Genomic DNA, 15,863 nt, shown 5'->3' with positions numbered 1-15,863 from the left:
AATTTGCCTATTATGGACATTTCGTATAAATGGAATCACGCACTAGGTGGTCTTTATATCTGGCTCCTCTCACGCAACATAACATTGTCAAGATTTTTCCATGTTCTGGCATGTGTCAGTACTTCATTTTGTGTCCTCTCTTTTCTTTTTTATAAGATTCCAAAGTCCTGTGTTGAAATAGCAGAATTACTTCAACAATCAAAAAACCCCTCCGCCAACCAGACAATGCTTAGTTCAGAAGAAATTAAAGAAGGACTTAAACGCCAACAAGAAAAGAATGCTGATGCCCTAAGGTAATTATGAATGCCTGCTTCTCAAGATAGATAGCATTATGGTTAGCAGGTTTTGAATATCTCTGAGATATAGATGTGCCATATTTACCTCGTGAAATTTACACGTTGATTCTGAAAAAATATAAAACGTTAGATTTATGATCTCATTATTGTGAAGGTCCTGGATTGTCACTTTCAGCTACAGAAGTGGAATATACCATCTTAAAACTTGTCTTAACAAAACTGGTTTTAGGGGCACCTGGGTGGCTCAGTTAGTTAAGAATCTGCCGTCAGTGGGACGCCTGGGTGGCTCACTTGGTTAAGCAGCTGCCTTCGGCTCAGGTCATGATCCCAGCGTCCTGGGATCGAGTCCCGCATCGGGCTCCTTGCTCGGCGGGGAGCCTGCTTCTCCCTCTGCCTCTGCCTGCCATTCTGTCTGCCTGCGCTTGCTCTCTCTCCCTCTCTCTCTCTGACAAATGAATGAAATCTTTAAAAAAAAAAAAAAAAAAGAATCTGCCGTCAGCTCAGGCCATGATCCCAGGGTGCTGGGATCGAGCTCCTAGTGAGACTCACTGCTCAGCGGGGAGTCTGCTTCTTCCTCTCCCTTTGCCCTTAACACCCTGCGAGTGTGTGCTCTCTGTTCCTGTGTGTGTGTCTCTCTTCTCAAATAAATAAAATCTTTAAAAAAAAAAAGAAGGCTGACAACGACAACTGGTTTTAGGTTTTTGGAACCCAAGCAATTCCGTGCTTCAGTGATCGCACTGAAGCAGAAGCCTTCCTAGCTTGCTTTTGTCTTTGCCTTGTGAATATACTTATTATTTTTTCCTAACATGTCTAGGTTAATTAATCTAGTTAATCTAGATTAAATCACAGATTTAATCTGTGAGTAGTACTCAATTAGTTAGAAGTGGTCTTACAGTTGATTACTTCTATAGACATGTTAGGAAAAAAATAATAAGCATATTCCTAAGGCAAAAACAAAATCAAGCTAGGAAGCCTCCTGCTTGGGGCCAGTTGAGGTGCTCAGTGTACCTAGCAGTTTTTTTGTCTTCTCTCTGCCCTTCATGTTCTTTTCCCCACATCTCTCTTCACCAGTCTGCTCTCACTCTGGCTTGGTTCTCACCAGGCCTTTTATAGTCTGGTGATGATGCATAAGAGGGGGGTGAATTTGACTAGAATTTGAATTTCTGTTACATTATTTGGTGATCATCTTAACTACTGTATTAAAACAATACCTCACCTAAAGTGTGTTTGTTTTTATTGTTTTTTTTTTTTTTTAAGGAACTATGAAAATTTGGTAAACACTTTATTAGATGGTGTGGAGCAGAGAAATCTGTAAGTGTAATTTTTTAAAAATTCTCAAAGCTTTTACCTTAAATACTGTAGGGTATTTAAGGGTAGGAGGTTTCTACCCTGAAAGCCATGAATGGCTGTATCTCAAAAAATTGTTGTCTGATTCATGAGTTTAGAAGAATGAGAGGTAAACTTTTGGGCCAATGGTAGGAGTGGTGCTCATCAGTAAACCTATGTTAATTCTTAGAAAACTTTTAATATTTCAAATACAGTTTTCTTCTAAAAGTGGTTTTATAAGTGATACGTTTTGTGATTTTTTTTTTCCCCCTCCCTCCCCTTTTCAGGCCTTGGAAATTTGAACATATAGGCATTGGGCTTCTATCTCTGCTTTTGAGAGATGACCGAGTGTTACCTCTTCGTGCCATACGTTTTTTTGTTGAGAATCTCAACCATGATGCAATTGTAGTTCGAAAGGTAGATACTTTATTGTAGCTATGGTCTTGAGTTCGAGAATTTCTACCCACCTGAAGCCTTTAAAGTCTTCACAGGATACATTTAATAAATGCGTTGAAGTGTGTTGATTCAGAATCTATCACTTGTTGGTTCAGAGATAATAATAATTCAGCAACCGTTATATGAGGACATGTTCAGGCACTATGCATTTCAACACTGGGGATACAGCAGGGAGCATGTTTATAGACTCATGGGAAATCCTGACTTTGAAAAATTAATGACAGCTATGAAGTGTTACAGGAAAGGAAAGATACGTGAGGATACAACTTTTGGGTTTTATTCACAAAGTATTAGAGGTGGAGTGCAAGATGGGGCTGATCTAGCCTGGTGCATTAGAGAAAGACCTTTAAGATTCTAGGCTGAGATTTGAAGAATGAGCAGAATAAAGAAAGGATCAAAGTTTCTAGGCAGACTAGCTTGGATGAAAGTAAGAACTTGAATCAGTGACTCGTTCCAAGTTAGATTTAGCACATGGCTATGCCGCCAAATGTCAGCAGGTGAGGTAGTTAATGCGCTTTTAAAAGAAGTAGAATCCAGCTTCTGCTTTGTTCAAGGCAGGCAACAGCCATTCAAGAATTTTACATTATTGACACATGTACTTTACGTGTTTCTTTTCTAGATGGCAATCTCAGCAGTGGCTGGTATTCTTAAACAGCTCAAAAGAACCCACAAAAAGTTGACCATCAGCCCCTATGAAATGAGTAAGTACTACCAAATGTGATTACTATGCTTCTCAGTCAAACTTGGAAAGCTTCTTTGAAATGTATAAATTTATAGTTCTGGAGCTCAAATATTTTTCTATACCAAGTTTAGAATTATAGAAGGATCTCAGCACACAAAGCATGAATATTATGAGGAAAAAATAATTGACTCAGTGAAAACTAATGATAAAAAGTATTTATACAACTAGATGGACTCTGAGACACCTGACTGGCTTAGTAGGAAGAGCATGCGACTCTTGGTCTTGCAGATGTGTGTTCAAACTCCACATTAGGTGTAGAGATTACTAAAAATATAAATTAAAAAGAGGGACTGTGTCTTTATAATACATGTACCTTTTGCACACTCTCCACAAACGTGTCTTCTACTTATCTCACCAACCAAGCAATTATAGTAGTTATTTATCAGATTGACTTTCAGAGACTTAAAATTCACAATAATTACCAGAGACCTTTATCATTAATACATCAGTATGTTAAGTGTTTCTCTCTGGGTGTAGGTTTAGAGGCAAGGTTAATTTTCTTCTTTATACCTTATTGTGTTACAGATTTTCTGAATAGTAATCTAATCAGAATAGTGGTCAGAAAAAATAATGAACTAACTTGATTGGGGGGGGTGTCATTTTTATTCCTCTGGCTTCCACATTTTTTATCTCTGATAACTTCTGTGATACTCAAACAGCTATTTTAAGTCCACCCCCACCTCATACTCCCTTTGGGAGGGGAGTATAGCTATGCAACACCATCTTTATCTGGGAACACTATAAAATGGTGTTAACAAAATGTGGGAAAGCCTTTCATTATACGCCCTACCACTAATCTTATTTGCCTTTTTAGAGAGGGGAATCTCAAGCAGGCTCCACACCTGGTGCAGAACTGCATCCCAGGGCTCTGTTGGTCGCACAACCCTGAGATCGTGACCTGAGCCAAAATCGAGTCGGATGCTTAACCAACTGAGCCACTCACGTGCCCCTAATCCTGCTTTATCCTCACTGGAGACTCATTTGTAGTTCCCATATTAAATGAATGTTTAATGGTTCCCCAAAAACGTACATTATGTAGAAAGAATGTCAAAGTACATATGGTAAAATGTTAAAGTTTGGGGCTTCTGGATGAAGAATATATGGGAATTCTTTGAGCTCTTTAAGCCTGAAATTAATTCAAATCTTAAGAGTTTTAACAAAATTAATCCTTTTAATTTTGGTGAAAGGAATGAAGTGTGGATCATACTTGATTTTTTTTTTGCCCCAAATAATTATCCCATTCAAGAATTTTACATTGTTGACACATGTACTTTACGTGTTTCTTTTCTAGATGGCAATCTTAGCAGTGGCTGGTATTCTTAAACAGCTCAAAAGAAATCATACATATGCAGTCTTGCCTTGAACAGATTTTGATAAGCTTGTTATAAAGACAAAGTCAAACCAGTACTATTGATTGAAAGTTGAGAGCAATTATTGCATGCATATTTTTAAGTTTATCAAATGTAATTGTCTTTTCCTCAAGGTGGATATTCTAAACCTACCCAAATTCTTGCTGGGGATAGGCCTGATAATCATTGGTTGCATTATGATAGCAAAAGTATACCAAGAACCAAAAAAGAATGGGAGTCAAGCTGCTTTGTGGAAAAAACTCACTGGGGATACTACACCTGGCCTCAGTAAGTTGCAAATTGCACCTTCTTATTAAACAGCTTATCTTTGATGTAATTTGTTTTATCATTTTGGATTTGTGGAGAGGTTCAGAGACACTCGAAGCAGATGTGGAGGACCCTGCCACCAAAAACACAAAATCTCTAGCTTTTTTCTTCTTCTTCTTCTTCTTCCTCTTCCTCTTTTTCTTCTGTTCCTGCTAGTGCTACGCCTCAGTCTTACCTCATTCTTTGTATTTCCACTGAAACCCTTAGACTTCTTATTTCCACCATTACACATTTAAGGAGTTTGTGAATAGCTGCTCTAAATTATATGCTTACCTATCAGTATTGCCTATGCCTACACCAGCCCAGAAAAATGCTTGCTTGTCTCACTGTTGACTCCAATCACTTACGTCACTAGGACACAGCAGCTGATTAGAGTTCATTAAAAGTGCCTTCTAATGCTTTCTCTCCATGAAGCTCTCCTGTCTTTTTTTTTCTATATATATTATAAATATAAACTCTTTGTAGGAATATGGTTGTTTACGCTGGTGTGGAAGAGCAGCCTAAGCTTGGCAGAAGCAGGCAGGATTTGACAGAGGTAAGCATTCCATTTTCGCTATCTGTAAACACTTAATCATGGTTCACATGCATCTTACTTTTGGCCTCTGATTTATTTCAAACAGAAGTCAGGTTTTTTTCCCCCAGACAGTGTATTTCAGGATAGCACTGGGTAAATACTGGTAAATGTGTACTCCCTTTCTCCACCCCCTTTATCTGCCCACCCCCTGAATTCTGTTTGGTCCAGTTGGCACAAGTCTTTGTATTTAAGGTTGCTCATGTACTGCCCCACTTTTCCTGGGTCCTGCTTTATATAGTCATCTGCATGTTTCTCGTATGCGTTCTATATGGTAACAAGCTTCTTGAGGGCAGAGATTGGGTTTTGTTGCTTGTTGTTGCTGTTGGCTTTTAGTTTTTTATTGCATATAAATGATGAGCACTCAGTAAACAGATGTTTGAAGATTAAAGTCGAAACTCCTTAGTTGTCAATAAAGTTTATTTCTTTACCATTTTAAAAGTTAAGGACTTTTAGTGTCTTTCTCAGTAAACTTAGTAACATAGCTTTTTATTTTATTTATGTGTGTATTAACTTTTAAGTAAGCTCTATGCTGTATGTGGGCCTTGAACTCATGACCCTGAGATCAAAAGTCACATGCTGTACTGACTGAACCAGCCAGGTACCCCTAGCACTTATTTTCTAATTCAACAAAGTTTACCTTTTAACTTCTGATGTTTTATAAATATAGAAATAATTTGTTGGGGTTTACAGTTTAGAATATTTTCCTCAATTATACACCAGATGGCACAATGGTACTGTCTTTATGTACCATCTTCAAGCAGACGGTTTGTGGGTTTTAATTCAGTTTGAGAAAGGGAATTCAAACTTGAAGATCTGAAGGAAAACTTTCAACTGTTATGGATTTAGCATTTTTAGGAGAAATTTTGGTTGTCAAAAGCCTCTATGAAAAGTAAAAATTCTTATAACAGCCTACTGTTGATAATCAAAACTTCACAGTTGAATTTTGATGTTTCAGAATCATGTTTTTAAATAGATCTTAAACCCTGAATGTTGTTTTTTTTTTTAACTTTATAGGCTGAACAGATTATATTTGATCATTTTTCTGATCCTAAATTTGTTGAACAGTTAATTACTTTTCTATCTTTAGAAGACAGAAAAGGAAAAGATAAGTTTAATCCTCGCCGTTTTTGCCTCTTTAAGGTAAATATGTTATTTAATATTCCTCTTCATAAAGCTTACTGACTATCAGTTTGTTGGTGCATAAGTTTTAAAGTCAAAGTTTGAGTTTGGTTATCTGTTGTCTTCATCTAAAATGGCTGTGAAAGTTATGCCAATCAGATTGATCTTAGCTTAAGATCTGGGAGTTTTTAAGAAAAAGAAGCTTTTTTTTTTTAAGATTTTATTTATTTATTTGACACAGAGAGATCACAAGTAGGCAGAGAGGCAGGCAGAGAGAGAGGGGAAGCAGGCTCCCTGCTGAGCAGAGAGCCCAATGCTCGATCCCAGGACCCTGAGATCATGACCTGAGCCGAAGGCAGAGGCTTAACCCACTGCGCCACCCAGGCACCCCAAGAAAAAGAAGCTTTTTCGTATTTAGCTCTAATATTTATAATTAGCAATAGAAGAAAACCCAACAAGACTATATGCATTTGAGTTTTTTGAGGTGTGTGAAATTTTAAGGTCAGAAAGATTATTAATTGTGATTTCATTGATTATATTTTACTGTGATATAACAGTATTTTTATTTTAACTTACAGACATTGTTAAAGCATTTCTAAAGGGTAGAACTCTTGGGGTTTTGTGAGCATAGTAGTAATGTAAATGAACACAAGCATATTAGAACTGTAATGGAGATGATAGTCATTTGAGTACTGAAGAACTTTCTTTTTTATATGTATATATATAGGGCATATTCAGAAATTTCGATGATGCGTTTCTGCCAGTTCTGAAGCCCCATTTAGAACGTTTGGTTGCAGATTCACATGAAAGCACCCAGCGATGTGTTGCAGAAATTATAGCTGGTTTAATCAGAGGTTCTAAGCATTGGACGTTTGAAAAGGTGATGTATTTGTACAGCACGTTCCCTGTTAAAGCTGTAATACCCATTTATGTGGCAATTCCCAACACAGTAAATATTAATACTTGAAATAGGAAATGTTCAAATTCCATATTGCTTTTGAGTGTAGGTCACAGATTAATGCATAGTCAACATTCGGTATCTTTCAAAATTTGAATTATTTGCCAACATTAGGGGGAAGATGGGGGTATAGCTCAGTGGTAGAGCATTTGACTGCAACATTAGGGGGAAGAAGCCTAAGAAAAGATTTCATTTTCTCTTGATCAGTGGGAAGATCCTGGAACTGGTCCTCATTATTGCCCTGTGTCAGTTGACTAGCATGCTGTGCATGGGCTTCTCCCTTCCTGAGTCACTCTCTGGCTTCTCATTAAATCTTTCTCTTTGCCTCCTTGTTCATCTACATGACTCATTTTGTCTCACAGATAGTTTGAGTTTGACATCCTTTTTTTTTTTTTTTTTTTAAGTATCCCTCTTAATTGTAAAACTTAGTTTTAACACACCTACCCTAAGGTTAGTTTCTTAGCAAAATGCAATAGATTGAAAATAACTGGACTAAAAAATACCCAGAATGCCAAAGTACAAGGTAGGCCACCATTTCGTCAAAGACAAGACACAGACACTGGTTTTGGCAGACTTCGTTACACATTCTTTTTGGACTATGAACACTTTTTAACACATTGATTTAGTTATACGTATTCTTTTTTTTTTTTTTTAAGATTTTACTTATTTATGTGACAGAGACACAAAGAGAGAGGGAATACAAGCAGGGGGAGTGGGAGAAGGAGAAGCATGCTTCCCGCCGATCAGGGAGCCTGATAAGGGCCTCAATCCCAGGATACTGGGATCCTGACCTGAGGGGAAGGCAGTCTTAACCCACTGAGCCACCCGGCGCTCCTAGTTATACATATTCAAATCACTTATTAGATTAAAGTATTTGTTGATGTGTAATATTACCTTTTTCTTCCTCACATAACATGAACAGTTTGGTTTAAACAAGTCACACATATCCTTGTCATCTAGTCTCTGTCATTTTTTAGTTAACTCTTTTCCAGAATACTCTCCTTTCTTTATATGTTGTTTAAGATATAGCTTTTCTGCTCTCCTCCCTTTCCCTCTCCTCTCCTTTCTTTCTTTCCTCCTCCTCCTCAACGCCTGGTGCTACCACTGGAAATTTTATCCCAAGCCCTCCCTCCTCATTTGTCCTATATAAGTCCTTTTGACTAAAGTGCAGTCCATGGACCTCCAGCATGGGCATCACTTGGGAGCTTGTTAGAAAAATAGGATCTCAGGTCCCACCTTGATCAAATGAATCAGAATCTGCATTTTATTAATCTTAATAAAATCTCAAGATGATTTGTATTCTCAATAAACTGTGAGAAGCATCTATACACATAGATTCACATCTCTGTATAAGTGATCACTTTTAAAAGGCTATTTCAGTAATCCAAAACTTGGAATTTGGGGGGTATAGCTCAGTGGTAGAGCATTTGACTGCAGAACTTGGAATTTGAAGATTATGCTTCAGGCTAATACTAAATTGTATTAAAAAGTCATTGCTTCCTATATTAGGCTTCAAGTGACCTCGATAAGTATGTGAAACTTACAAAATGAGGTTTTGTTTGACTCCAGTGTACTTTATTACTCAGCATTTTCAAAATTTTTTTCAGTAGTATGAGATTTTGTAAGTCACCATATATGGTGTTTCCTCTCTCCTGAATAATTTTTTGGGAAAAAAATTCACTTTTATATGTGGGTATGAGATAATATGGTGAAGTTATTTTCCTGGATTATTTGGGTGTTCTAAGAAATAATTTGAGTAAGTATCGGATTGTGTGTTTGTATGTGTGTATTTCCAGGGAAAGGCAGTTGAAGAAAATGTGAGTATCATTAACTTTTCCTCATATATTTTGTTTTGAGTAGGTGGAGAAGCTTTGGGAGCTTCTTTGCCCACTGCTTAGAACAGCGCTGTCCAACATTACGGTAGAAACTTACAATGACTGGGGAACTTGTATAGCAACATCCTGTGTAAGTTCTGTTTCTTTTTTGTGTTTACTCATCTACTTAAACTGTTTCATAACCTTTCTCAAAATCTCATTATACCTCTTGAGTCTTTTCTTCTTCATAGCAATTTTCTTCATAGTTTTGTCATCTTATATAATTGAAGTTGGTTCTGTTCAGCCTTTCAAATAAGCCTTGAGTGGTACCTCTTAAGTGATTATTACATCTTCTCTGTCATGGTAATGCATTCTTAGTTTAAACAGCAAATCATGTATGTATCTGGAAATGTAACCTACATATAGTAAAAGCCAGATGATATAAGGTAGGTGTTATTTTCTACACTAAATGTGTCTATAGCTTGTATACTTTGATTTAAAGATAATCCCTTTAGCTAACAAAGTTTCTTACTATCTACCTTTCTCACATGAACTGTAAAACTTGGATTTGACTAAAGTACGAGGTTTTTTTTTGTTTTCTTCACTTATATTTATTTATAATACTAAAATAACAGGATCTGATTTATATACAGAATTATAGGACCCCTGTTTTAATTGTTATTTTGTATTTTCAACACAGGAAAGCAGAGATCCCCGGAAACTTCATTGGCTTTTTGAGCTGCTGTTAGAATCACCACTGAGTGGTGAAGGAGGATCCTTTGTAGATGCATGGTAAATAAAAAGAAAACTTAGAAGGTTAAGGAAAGATTTTGCAACAAAAGATAACAGCTTTGCTCTTGATGTGTAAATGGAAGTGAACTGTCTATATTCCTAAAGGCCTAATAATGTAACTGTTTTCTTCTGAGAGATGAGTGATCCAATTCAGTACACTTTATGATACTAAGTAGAGTTATTTCTCAGTGGGGAAGCAGTAGAAATGGAGACAACTGAGCAAGTCAAACGTAATTTAGATTTAACCTTCTTCCTCTTGGAGCAGCTTTTTTTATACCATGACAGTACTAACTTTCTCATCACATCATCTCTTTTTTCACTCTTCCTTATTAGGAAAAAACCAGTAATCCATTCAAGGAAAAACATTCTTGCTGGGATAAAAAGAGTTGGAAAGAATTAGTAGGCTAGAGAAGGGAATCTAGGTAATCCTGTTAACAATAATAAGTTAGTGTTACTGTGAAATAGTGGAGAAGTTTCTGATGCTTTGAAATCAATGAGTATTCTCAAGTCAGTATTTCCCTTGATTGTATGGGAATGGAGAGAATGAGAATACAGAGAAAATGATGCAGTAAAAATAAAATCTTCATAAAGGTGCTGTTTTGAATTGTCAGTTTTAATATTTATTGGGTGAGAAAATGTAGCAGTTGTTTTTTATTAAAGATTTTATTTATTTGACAGAGAGAGAGAGAGAGAGAGATCACAAGTAGGCAGAGAGGCAGGCAGAGAGAAAGGGGGAAGCAGTCTACCTCCCGAGCAAAGAGCCCGATGCAGGACTCAAAATGTAGCAGTTTTAAGTGGAATACAGACTCCATTAGTCTATACTGTCATATGTAAAGGCAGGGAAGGGCTCTAACTTTGCTGTGCTTTCATTCTAGTCGACTCTATGTACTGCAAGGTGGCCTTGCTCAGCAAGAGTGGAGAGTACCTGAGCTGTTGCACAGACTACTGAAGTACTTGGAACCCAAACTCACCCAGGTTTACAAAAATGTCAGGGAAAGAATAGGGAGGTAGGTATTCTTTTCCCTGTGGTATGGTACAATTCTTGAGTTCTTTTATATTAAATTTTAATACTTAGTAGTACATACTGGTTATGTTATTATTGGGTTTGTGGATTCTGGTCTTCAAATTTTGTTTTATATTGTGTTTGGGACACTAGTCCGTGAGGCTCTAATGTAAAACAGGACAGCAGTGAGCTCACGAGCCAGAGGTGCACATTTGGCCGGTTCTCAGTGTCTCTGAATTATGGGCACAGCACAAGACACTCTCTCTAGGAGTCATTGTTCAAATATTTACTTTGGTTGGGTCATTGCTTTTGAACCTTAGTTTTATTGATAACATGGCATCTCTTCTCACTCCTATGTGTATTTCATTTTACAGCGTGCTGACCTACATATTTATGATCGATGTTTCTTTGCCAAACACTGCGCCAACAGCATCCCCACGAGTCCCTGAGTTTACTGCTCGAATTCTAGAGAGATTGAAACCCCTTATGGATGTAGATGAAGAAATTCAGAACCATGTTATGGAAGAAAATGGAATTGGTGAAGAAGATGAACGAACTCAGGGCATTAAACTCTTAAAAACTAGTGAGTGGTTAAAATTAATAGAAACTTGCTTAAAAACAGACATTTATTACCAGGGGAAAACAAAACAAAATAGACATTTACTTAGATTATCCTTTGGGATGTTTTGTTCCTGTTTTTTTTTATTGTGGTAACACGCACATAATACGGAGTTTATAGTTGGGTGACATTAAATTCACATTGTTGTACAACCATCACTGTCGTACATCTCCAGCACTCTTCAGATTGCAACACTGAAGATCTGTAATGACCTTGTTCTACACTTCCCTCGCCCCTGCAGCCACCATTCTACCTAGCCTCAGAATTTGCCAATTTTAAGTATTTCATATAAGTGGGATCATACATTTGTCCTTTTAAGTTGGACGTTTTAATTTTGCATTGTGTTCTCAGTATTTATCCATTTATCTGTTGATGGATATTTAGGTCGTTTCTGCCTCTCGGCTGCTGTGACTAGTGCTGCTGTAAGCAGTGATGTAGACATTACGTTTTTGAGTCCCCTGTTTTCACTTCTTTGGGCTATGGGAAGTAGACTTGCTGGACCATGTGGTAATTCTACGTTTAACTTTTTTAAAAGCCACCAAACTATTTTCCTCAGTAGCTGCCCCATTTTACCTTCCAACCAGTAGTACAAGGAGGTTGCCATTTTTTCATACTCATGCCAATACTTTTTTCTGTTTTTATGACTTACAACTATCCAAATGAGTGTGAAAAGGGTATCTGTGGTTTTGATTTGCTTTTCCCTAATGATTAGTGGTTAAACATTTTTTCATTTGTTTATTTGCCTTTTTTTTTTTTTTTTTAATCTTCTTTGGAGAATTGTCTCTTCACATCCCCTGCCAATTTTTGAGTTAGGTTTTAGTGTTGTTTTTGAGTGACAGTTCTTTTGTATTCTGGATATCAGCCCCTTGTCTAATAAATGGTTTGCAAATATTTTCTTATTTGGTGAGTTGTCTTTTTCACTGTCTTGATAGTATCTTTGATGCATAAAAGTTTTAATTTTGATGAAATCGAGTTTATTTTTTCTTTTGTTGCCTTTGCTTTTCATGTCATATCCAAGAAATTATTGCCAAATCCAGTGTCATGAAATTTTTCCCTTAAGTTTTTTTCTAAGAGTTTTATACTTTTATTTATTTATTTTTTAAAAGATTTTTACTTATTTATTTGACAGAGAGATCACAAGTAGGCAAAGAGGCAGGCAGAGAGAGAGGGGAAGCAGGCACCCTGCCGAGCAGAGAGCCCGATGCGGGGCCGGATCCTAGAACCCTGAGATCATGACCTGAGCGGAAAGCAGAGGCTTAACCCACTGAGCCACCCAGGCATCCCAGAATTTCACACTTTTAGTTCAGAAGTTTAGGTCTTTAATTCCCTAAGTTAATTTTTATATATAATGTAAGTTAAGGGTCATCTTCATTTTTTTGCTTGAGCATGTCCAGTTTCCCAGCACCATTTGTTGAAAAGGCTTATTTCTTCATTGAGTAGTCTTGGCAGTCTTCTGAAAATTACTTGGCCATATGTGTGAGGGCTTATTTCTGGACTCCAGTGTACGCCATTGGTCTGTGTCCTTATGTCAGTGCCACACTATTTAGGATTACTGTAGTTCGTAGTAAGTTTTGAAATCAGGAAGTGTGAGTCCCCCAACTTTGTTCTTTTTCAAAATTGTTTTGATTTTTGGGGGTGTCCTGTTAGAAATTTAAAATTTTTTCAAGCATTCTAAGTGTAAACAGCTTAACTTAGTTATCATTTTTGCTACATTAGGATTATTGTAGGTTAATTCATAGTTGGTGTTGATATTTAGTAGGCTGTTAATTTGTTGATTCATTTTTTGAGTGACTTCAGTACCCTAGTTGGTTGACACCCTTTATTGTGGTTCCTGTCATAATGCTGTTTAGTGTCAAATCTATGAAGTAACATCATGATCTCTTTCTTAACATTGAAGAGTTAGTTAGCAGAGCTATCATAATGGCTCTCTGACACTAGTACTATAGTATTACTCTATTTTGTGTTCTAACTGTATAGCAAGACTGATTCCACCTGTTTATTTTCAATTAGTATTGAAATGGCTGATGGCTAGTGCAGGAAGATCCTTCTCTACAGCGGTCACAGAGCAACTTCAGCTTCTACCGTTGTTTTTTAAGGTAAGTTTATGGCTGAAACTAAGAATGTGCCTCCCTGTGTTAACTAACTGGAATTTACTTATTTGTTTTAAGATTTTATTCATTTATTTGACAGAAAGACTGCAAGAGAGGGAACACAAGCAGGGGAAGTAGGAGAAGGAGAAGCAGGTTTCCTGTGGAGCAGGGAGTCAGACACTTACTGACTGAGCCACCCGGGCACCCCAGCTAACTGGAATTTAAATGCAAACCTGGAGAGAAAAAAAGAATGCATCCCCTTCTGACCTTCACAGGGAATTTATATTTATCATCTGATAGTGGATAGTTTTTCAGACTCTGTGTGACTTGGTTGGTTCGCTAAGGAGAATAGTCATAGTAGAATCATGAAGTGATAGCAGTTTAATATTTGTTGAAATAATCTTTTCAGTATTAGGTAAGGCTAGTATCTTAACAGATATATGAAAAGTTTAGAGACAAAGCATTGTTATACTGATAATCAGTTTCCAAGCATAGTTAAGGAAAATATGGACAGCTAAAAAAATAAAGCCATAGTGACATTTTTTAATATAGCTATTTCTGATTTGTTTTATTCAGTATATGTGAAATCTAAAGCTGTATTATATTTACACATACAATATTTGTATTTATGGTGTCAAATGGGACTGTAACTGCTTTTAACAAACACCTGCAGAAGTAGCCTGTTTCTGGCAGTCAGTTCTGCAAACACACTGACGTCTGATTTGATTGGATGGAAGGTGTAGCCTACGTGGGTCTAATTACTCATCTAGGCAGGTGATGAAGCTGATAAAACTAAGGTCACAGATCAGTATATTGGTTGCCGCAGTTCTAGTTTGCAGTCGTGCTATGGTTAGCAAAACAGTCTGGTCTTATGGCACATTTGGAACAAATGGCACAAACATCACTGCTGCTTGAGAGTTACTGTTCGGGGGCGCCTGGGTGGCTCAGTGGGTTAAAGCCTCTGCCTTCGGCTCGGGTCATGATCCCGGGGTCCTGGGATCGAGCCCCACATAGGGCCCTCTGCTCAGTGGGGAGCCTGCCTCCACTTCTCTCTCTCTGCCTGTCTCTCAGCCTACTTGTGATCTCCGTCTGTCAAATAAATAAATAAAATCTTTAAAAAAAAAAAAAGAGAGTTACTGTTCGGTGCAGATATCATTTTGGAGGGAACACCCTTGATCCTGTGTCTCAGCAAATCATCTGCTAAACTTTGGATTTGCCACAGTATACTATGTCTTCAAGAAATCTCAAAAAGATAACTCTAGTTGGCACCTGGGTGGGTCAATCGTTAAATGTTTACCTTTGGCTCAGGTCGTGATCCCCTGGGGGGGAGGGGTGTCCACTTCTCACCCTGCTGGTGCTCGCACGCGCGTGCTCTCTCTCAAATTAAAAAAAAAAAAAAAAAAAGATTACTGGTAATATTCAAAAGATCCACCACTAAAATACTTTTAGGAATGCTATGTGGGGCCTGATACCCATGAGTACCTCTGGGATCTTTCAGGATATAAGAGTAGACAGTAATTATTAGTGTATATAGATCCTTGTTACTTGTAGGTCCTTGGTGTAGGTAGGGTTTGTCTTTAGGGCAGTGGTGCTTAAACTTTTCCACTGCCACATATGCAGTGGATACAGAACATGATCTCATATGTCCATAAATGGGTGATGTGAAATGAGTGTTGGTATAGTTGGAGTTTTATCCCCTTCTTCCACTCATGCTCACGCCCCCGAGATCAAGAGTCACACACCCTTTTGACTAAGCCAGCCAGGCGCCCCTAATTTTTTCTTTTCTTTTGAGTGAAATAGAGATTACCTAAAAATAAAATCTTTTATTTTTTTTAAAGACTTTATTTATTTATTTGTGAGAGAGAGAGAGAGCGAGCACAGGCAGACAGAGTGGCAGGTAGAGGCAGAGGGAGAAGCAGGCTCCCCGCCGAGCAAGTAGCCCAATGTGGGACTCGATCCCAGAACCCTGGGTTCATGACCTGAGCCAAAGGCAGCTGCCCAACCAACTGAGCCTCTGCCTTCGGCTCAGGTCATGATCTCAGGGTCCTGGGATCAAGCCCCCCATCGGGCTCTCTGCTTAGCGGGGAGTCGGCTTCCTCCTTTCTCTCTGCCTGCCCCTCTGCCTACCTGTGATCTCTGTCAAATAAGTAAATAAAATCTTAAAAAAAAAAAACAAACCAGAAAGCAGGTAAATGATAGTGAGGTTGATAGAAGGAGGTTTTGAATCCATATGAAATTTATAAAAACTTTAATCATTAGAAAGCTGTATTGTGTGAATTGCTTCTGACAGGCCTAACAATTCACCTGGATCTACAGATAGTGAGGTTGAGAATCTGCTTTAGGCCATCATGGTGAATGGAGTGTGGGGTACAAAGACACCATAGCACAGATGAACAGT

At 37.7% G+C, this 15,863-nt stretch overlaps 1 protein-coding gene across 1 annotated transcript in view; it reads left to right on the top strand.

The window, feature by feature from the left end:
* Positions 1-15,863, top strand: part of LOC111147976 (proteasome activator subunit 4) — a 112,503-nt gene that overhangs the window by 78,793 nt on the left and 17,847 nt on the right. The window contains exons 29-41 of the mRNA XM_022504290.1: positions 157-293; positions 1,554-1,607; positions 1,910-2,039; positions 2,698-2,779; positions 4,304-4,457; positions 4,962-5,031; positions 6,085-6,210; positions 6,917-7,069; positions 9,008-9,112; positions 9,662-9,753; positions 10,629-10,760; positions 11,131-11,339; positions 13,386-13,471. Of these exons, the coding sequence (XP_022359998.1) occupies positions 157-293; positions 1,554-1,607; positions 1,910-2,039; positions 2,698-2,779; positions 4,304-4,457; positions 4,962-5,031; positions 6,085-6,210; positions 6,917-7,069; positions 9,008-9,112; positions 9,662-9,753; positions 10,629-10,760; positions 11,131-11,339; positions 13,386-13,471 (1,530 nt within the window). The remainder of the gene's footprint in view (positions 1-156; positions 294-1,553; positions 1,608-1,909; positions 2,040-2,697; positions 2,780-4,303; positions 4,458-4,961; positions 5,032-6,084; positions 6,211-6,916; positions 7,070-9,007; positions 9,113-9,661; positions 9,754-10,628; positions 10,761-11,130; positions 11,340-13,385; positions 13,472-15,863) is intronic.

This window comes from Enhydra lutris, unplaced genomic scaffold (genome assembly GCF_002288905.1).
Source record: "Enhydra lutris kenyoni isolate GAN:26980312 unplaced genomic scaffold, ASM228890v2 scaffoldscaffold18, whole genome shotgun sequence".
Lineage (NCBI taxonomy): Eukaryota > Metazoa > Chordata > Mammalia > Carnivora > Mustelidae > Enhydra > Enhydra lutris.
Note: the sequence above shows the minus strand (reverse complement) of the source record. Positions and strands in the feature narration are given on the sequence as shown.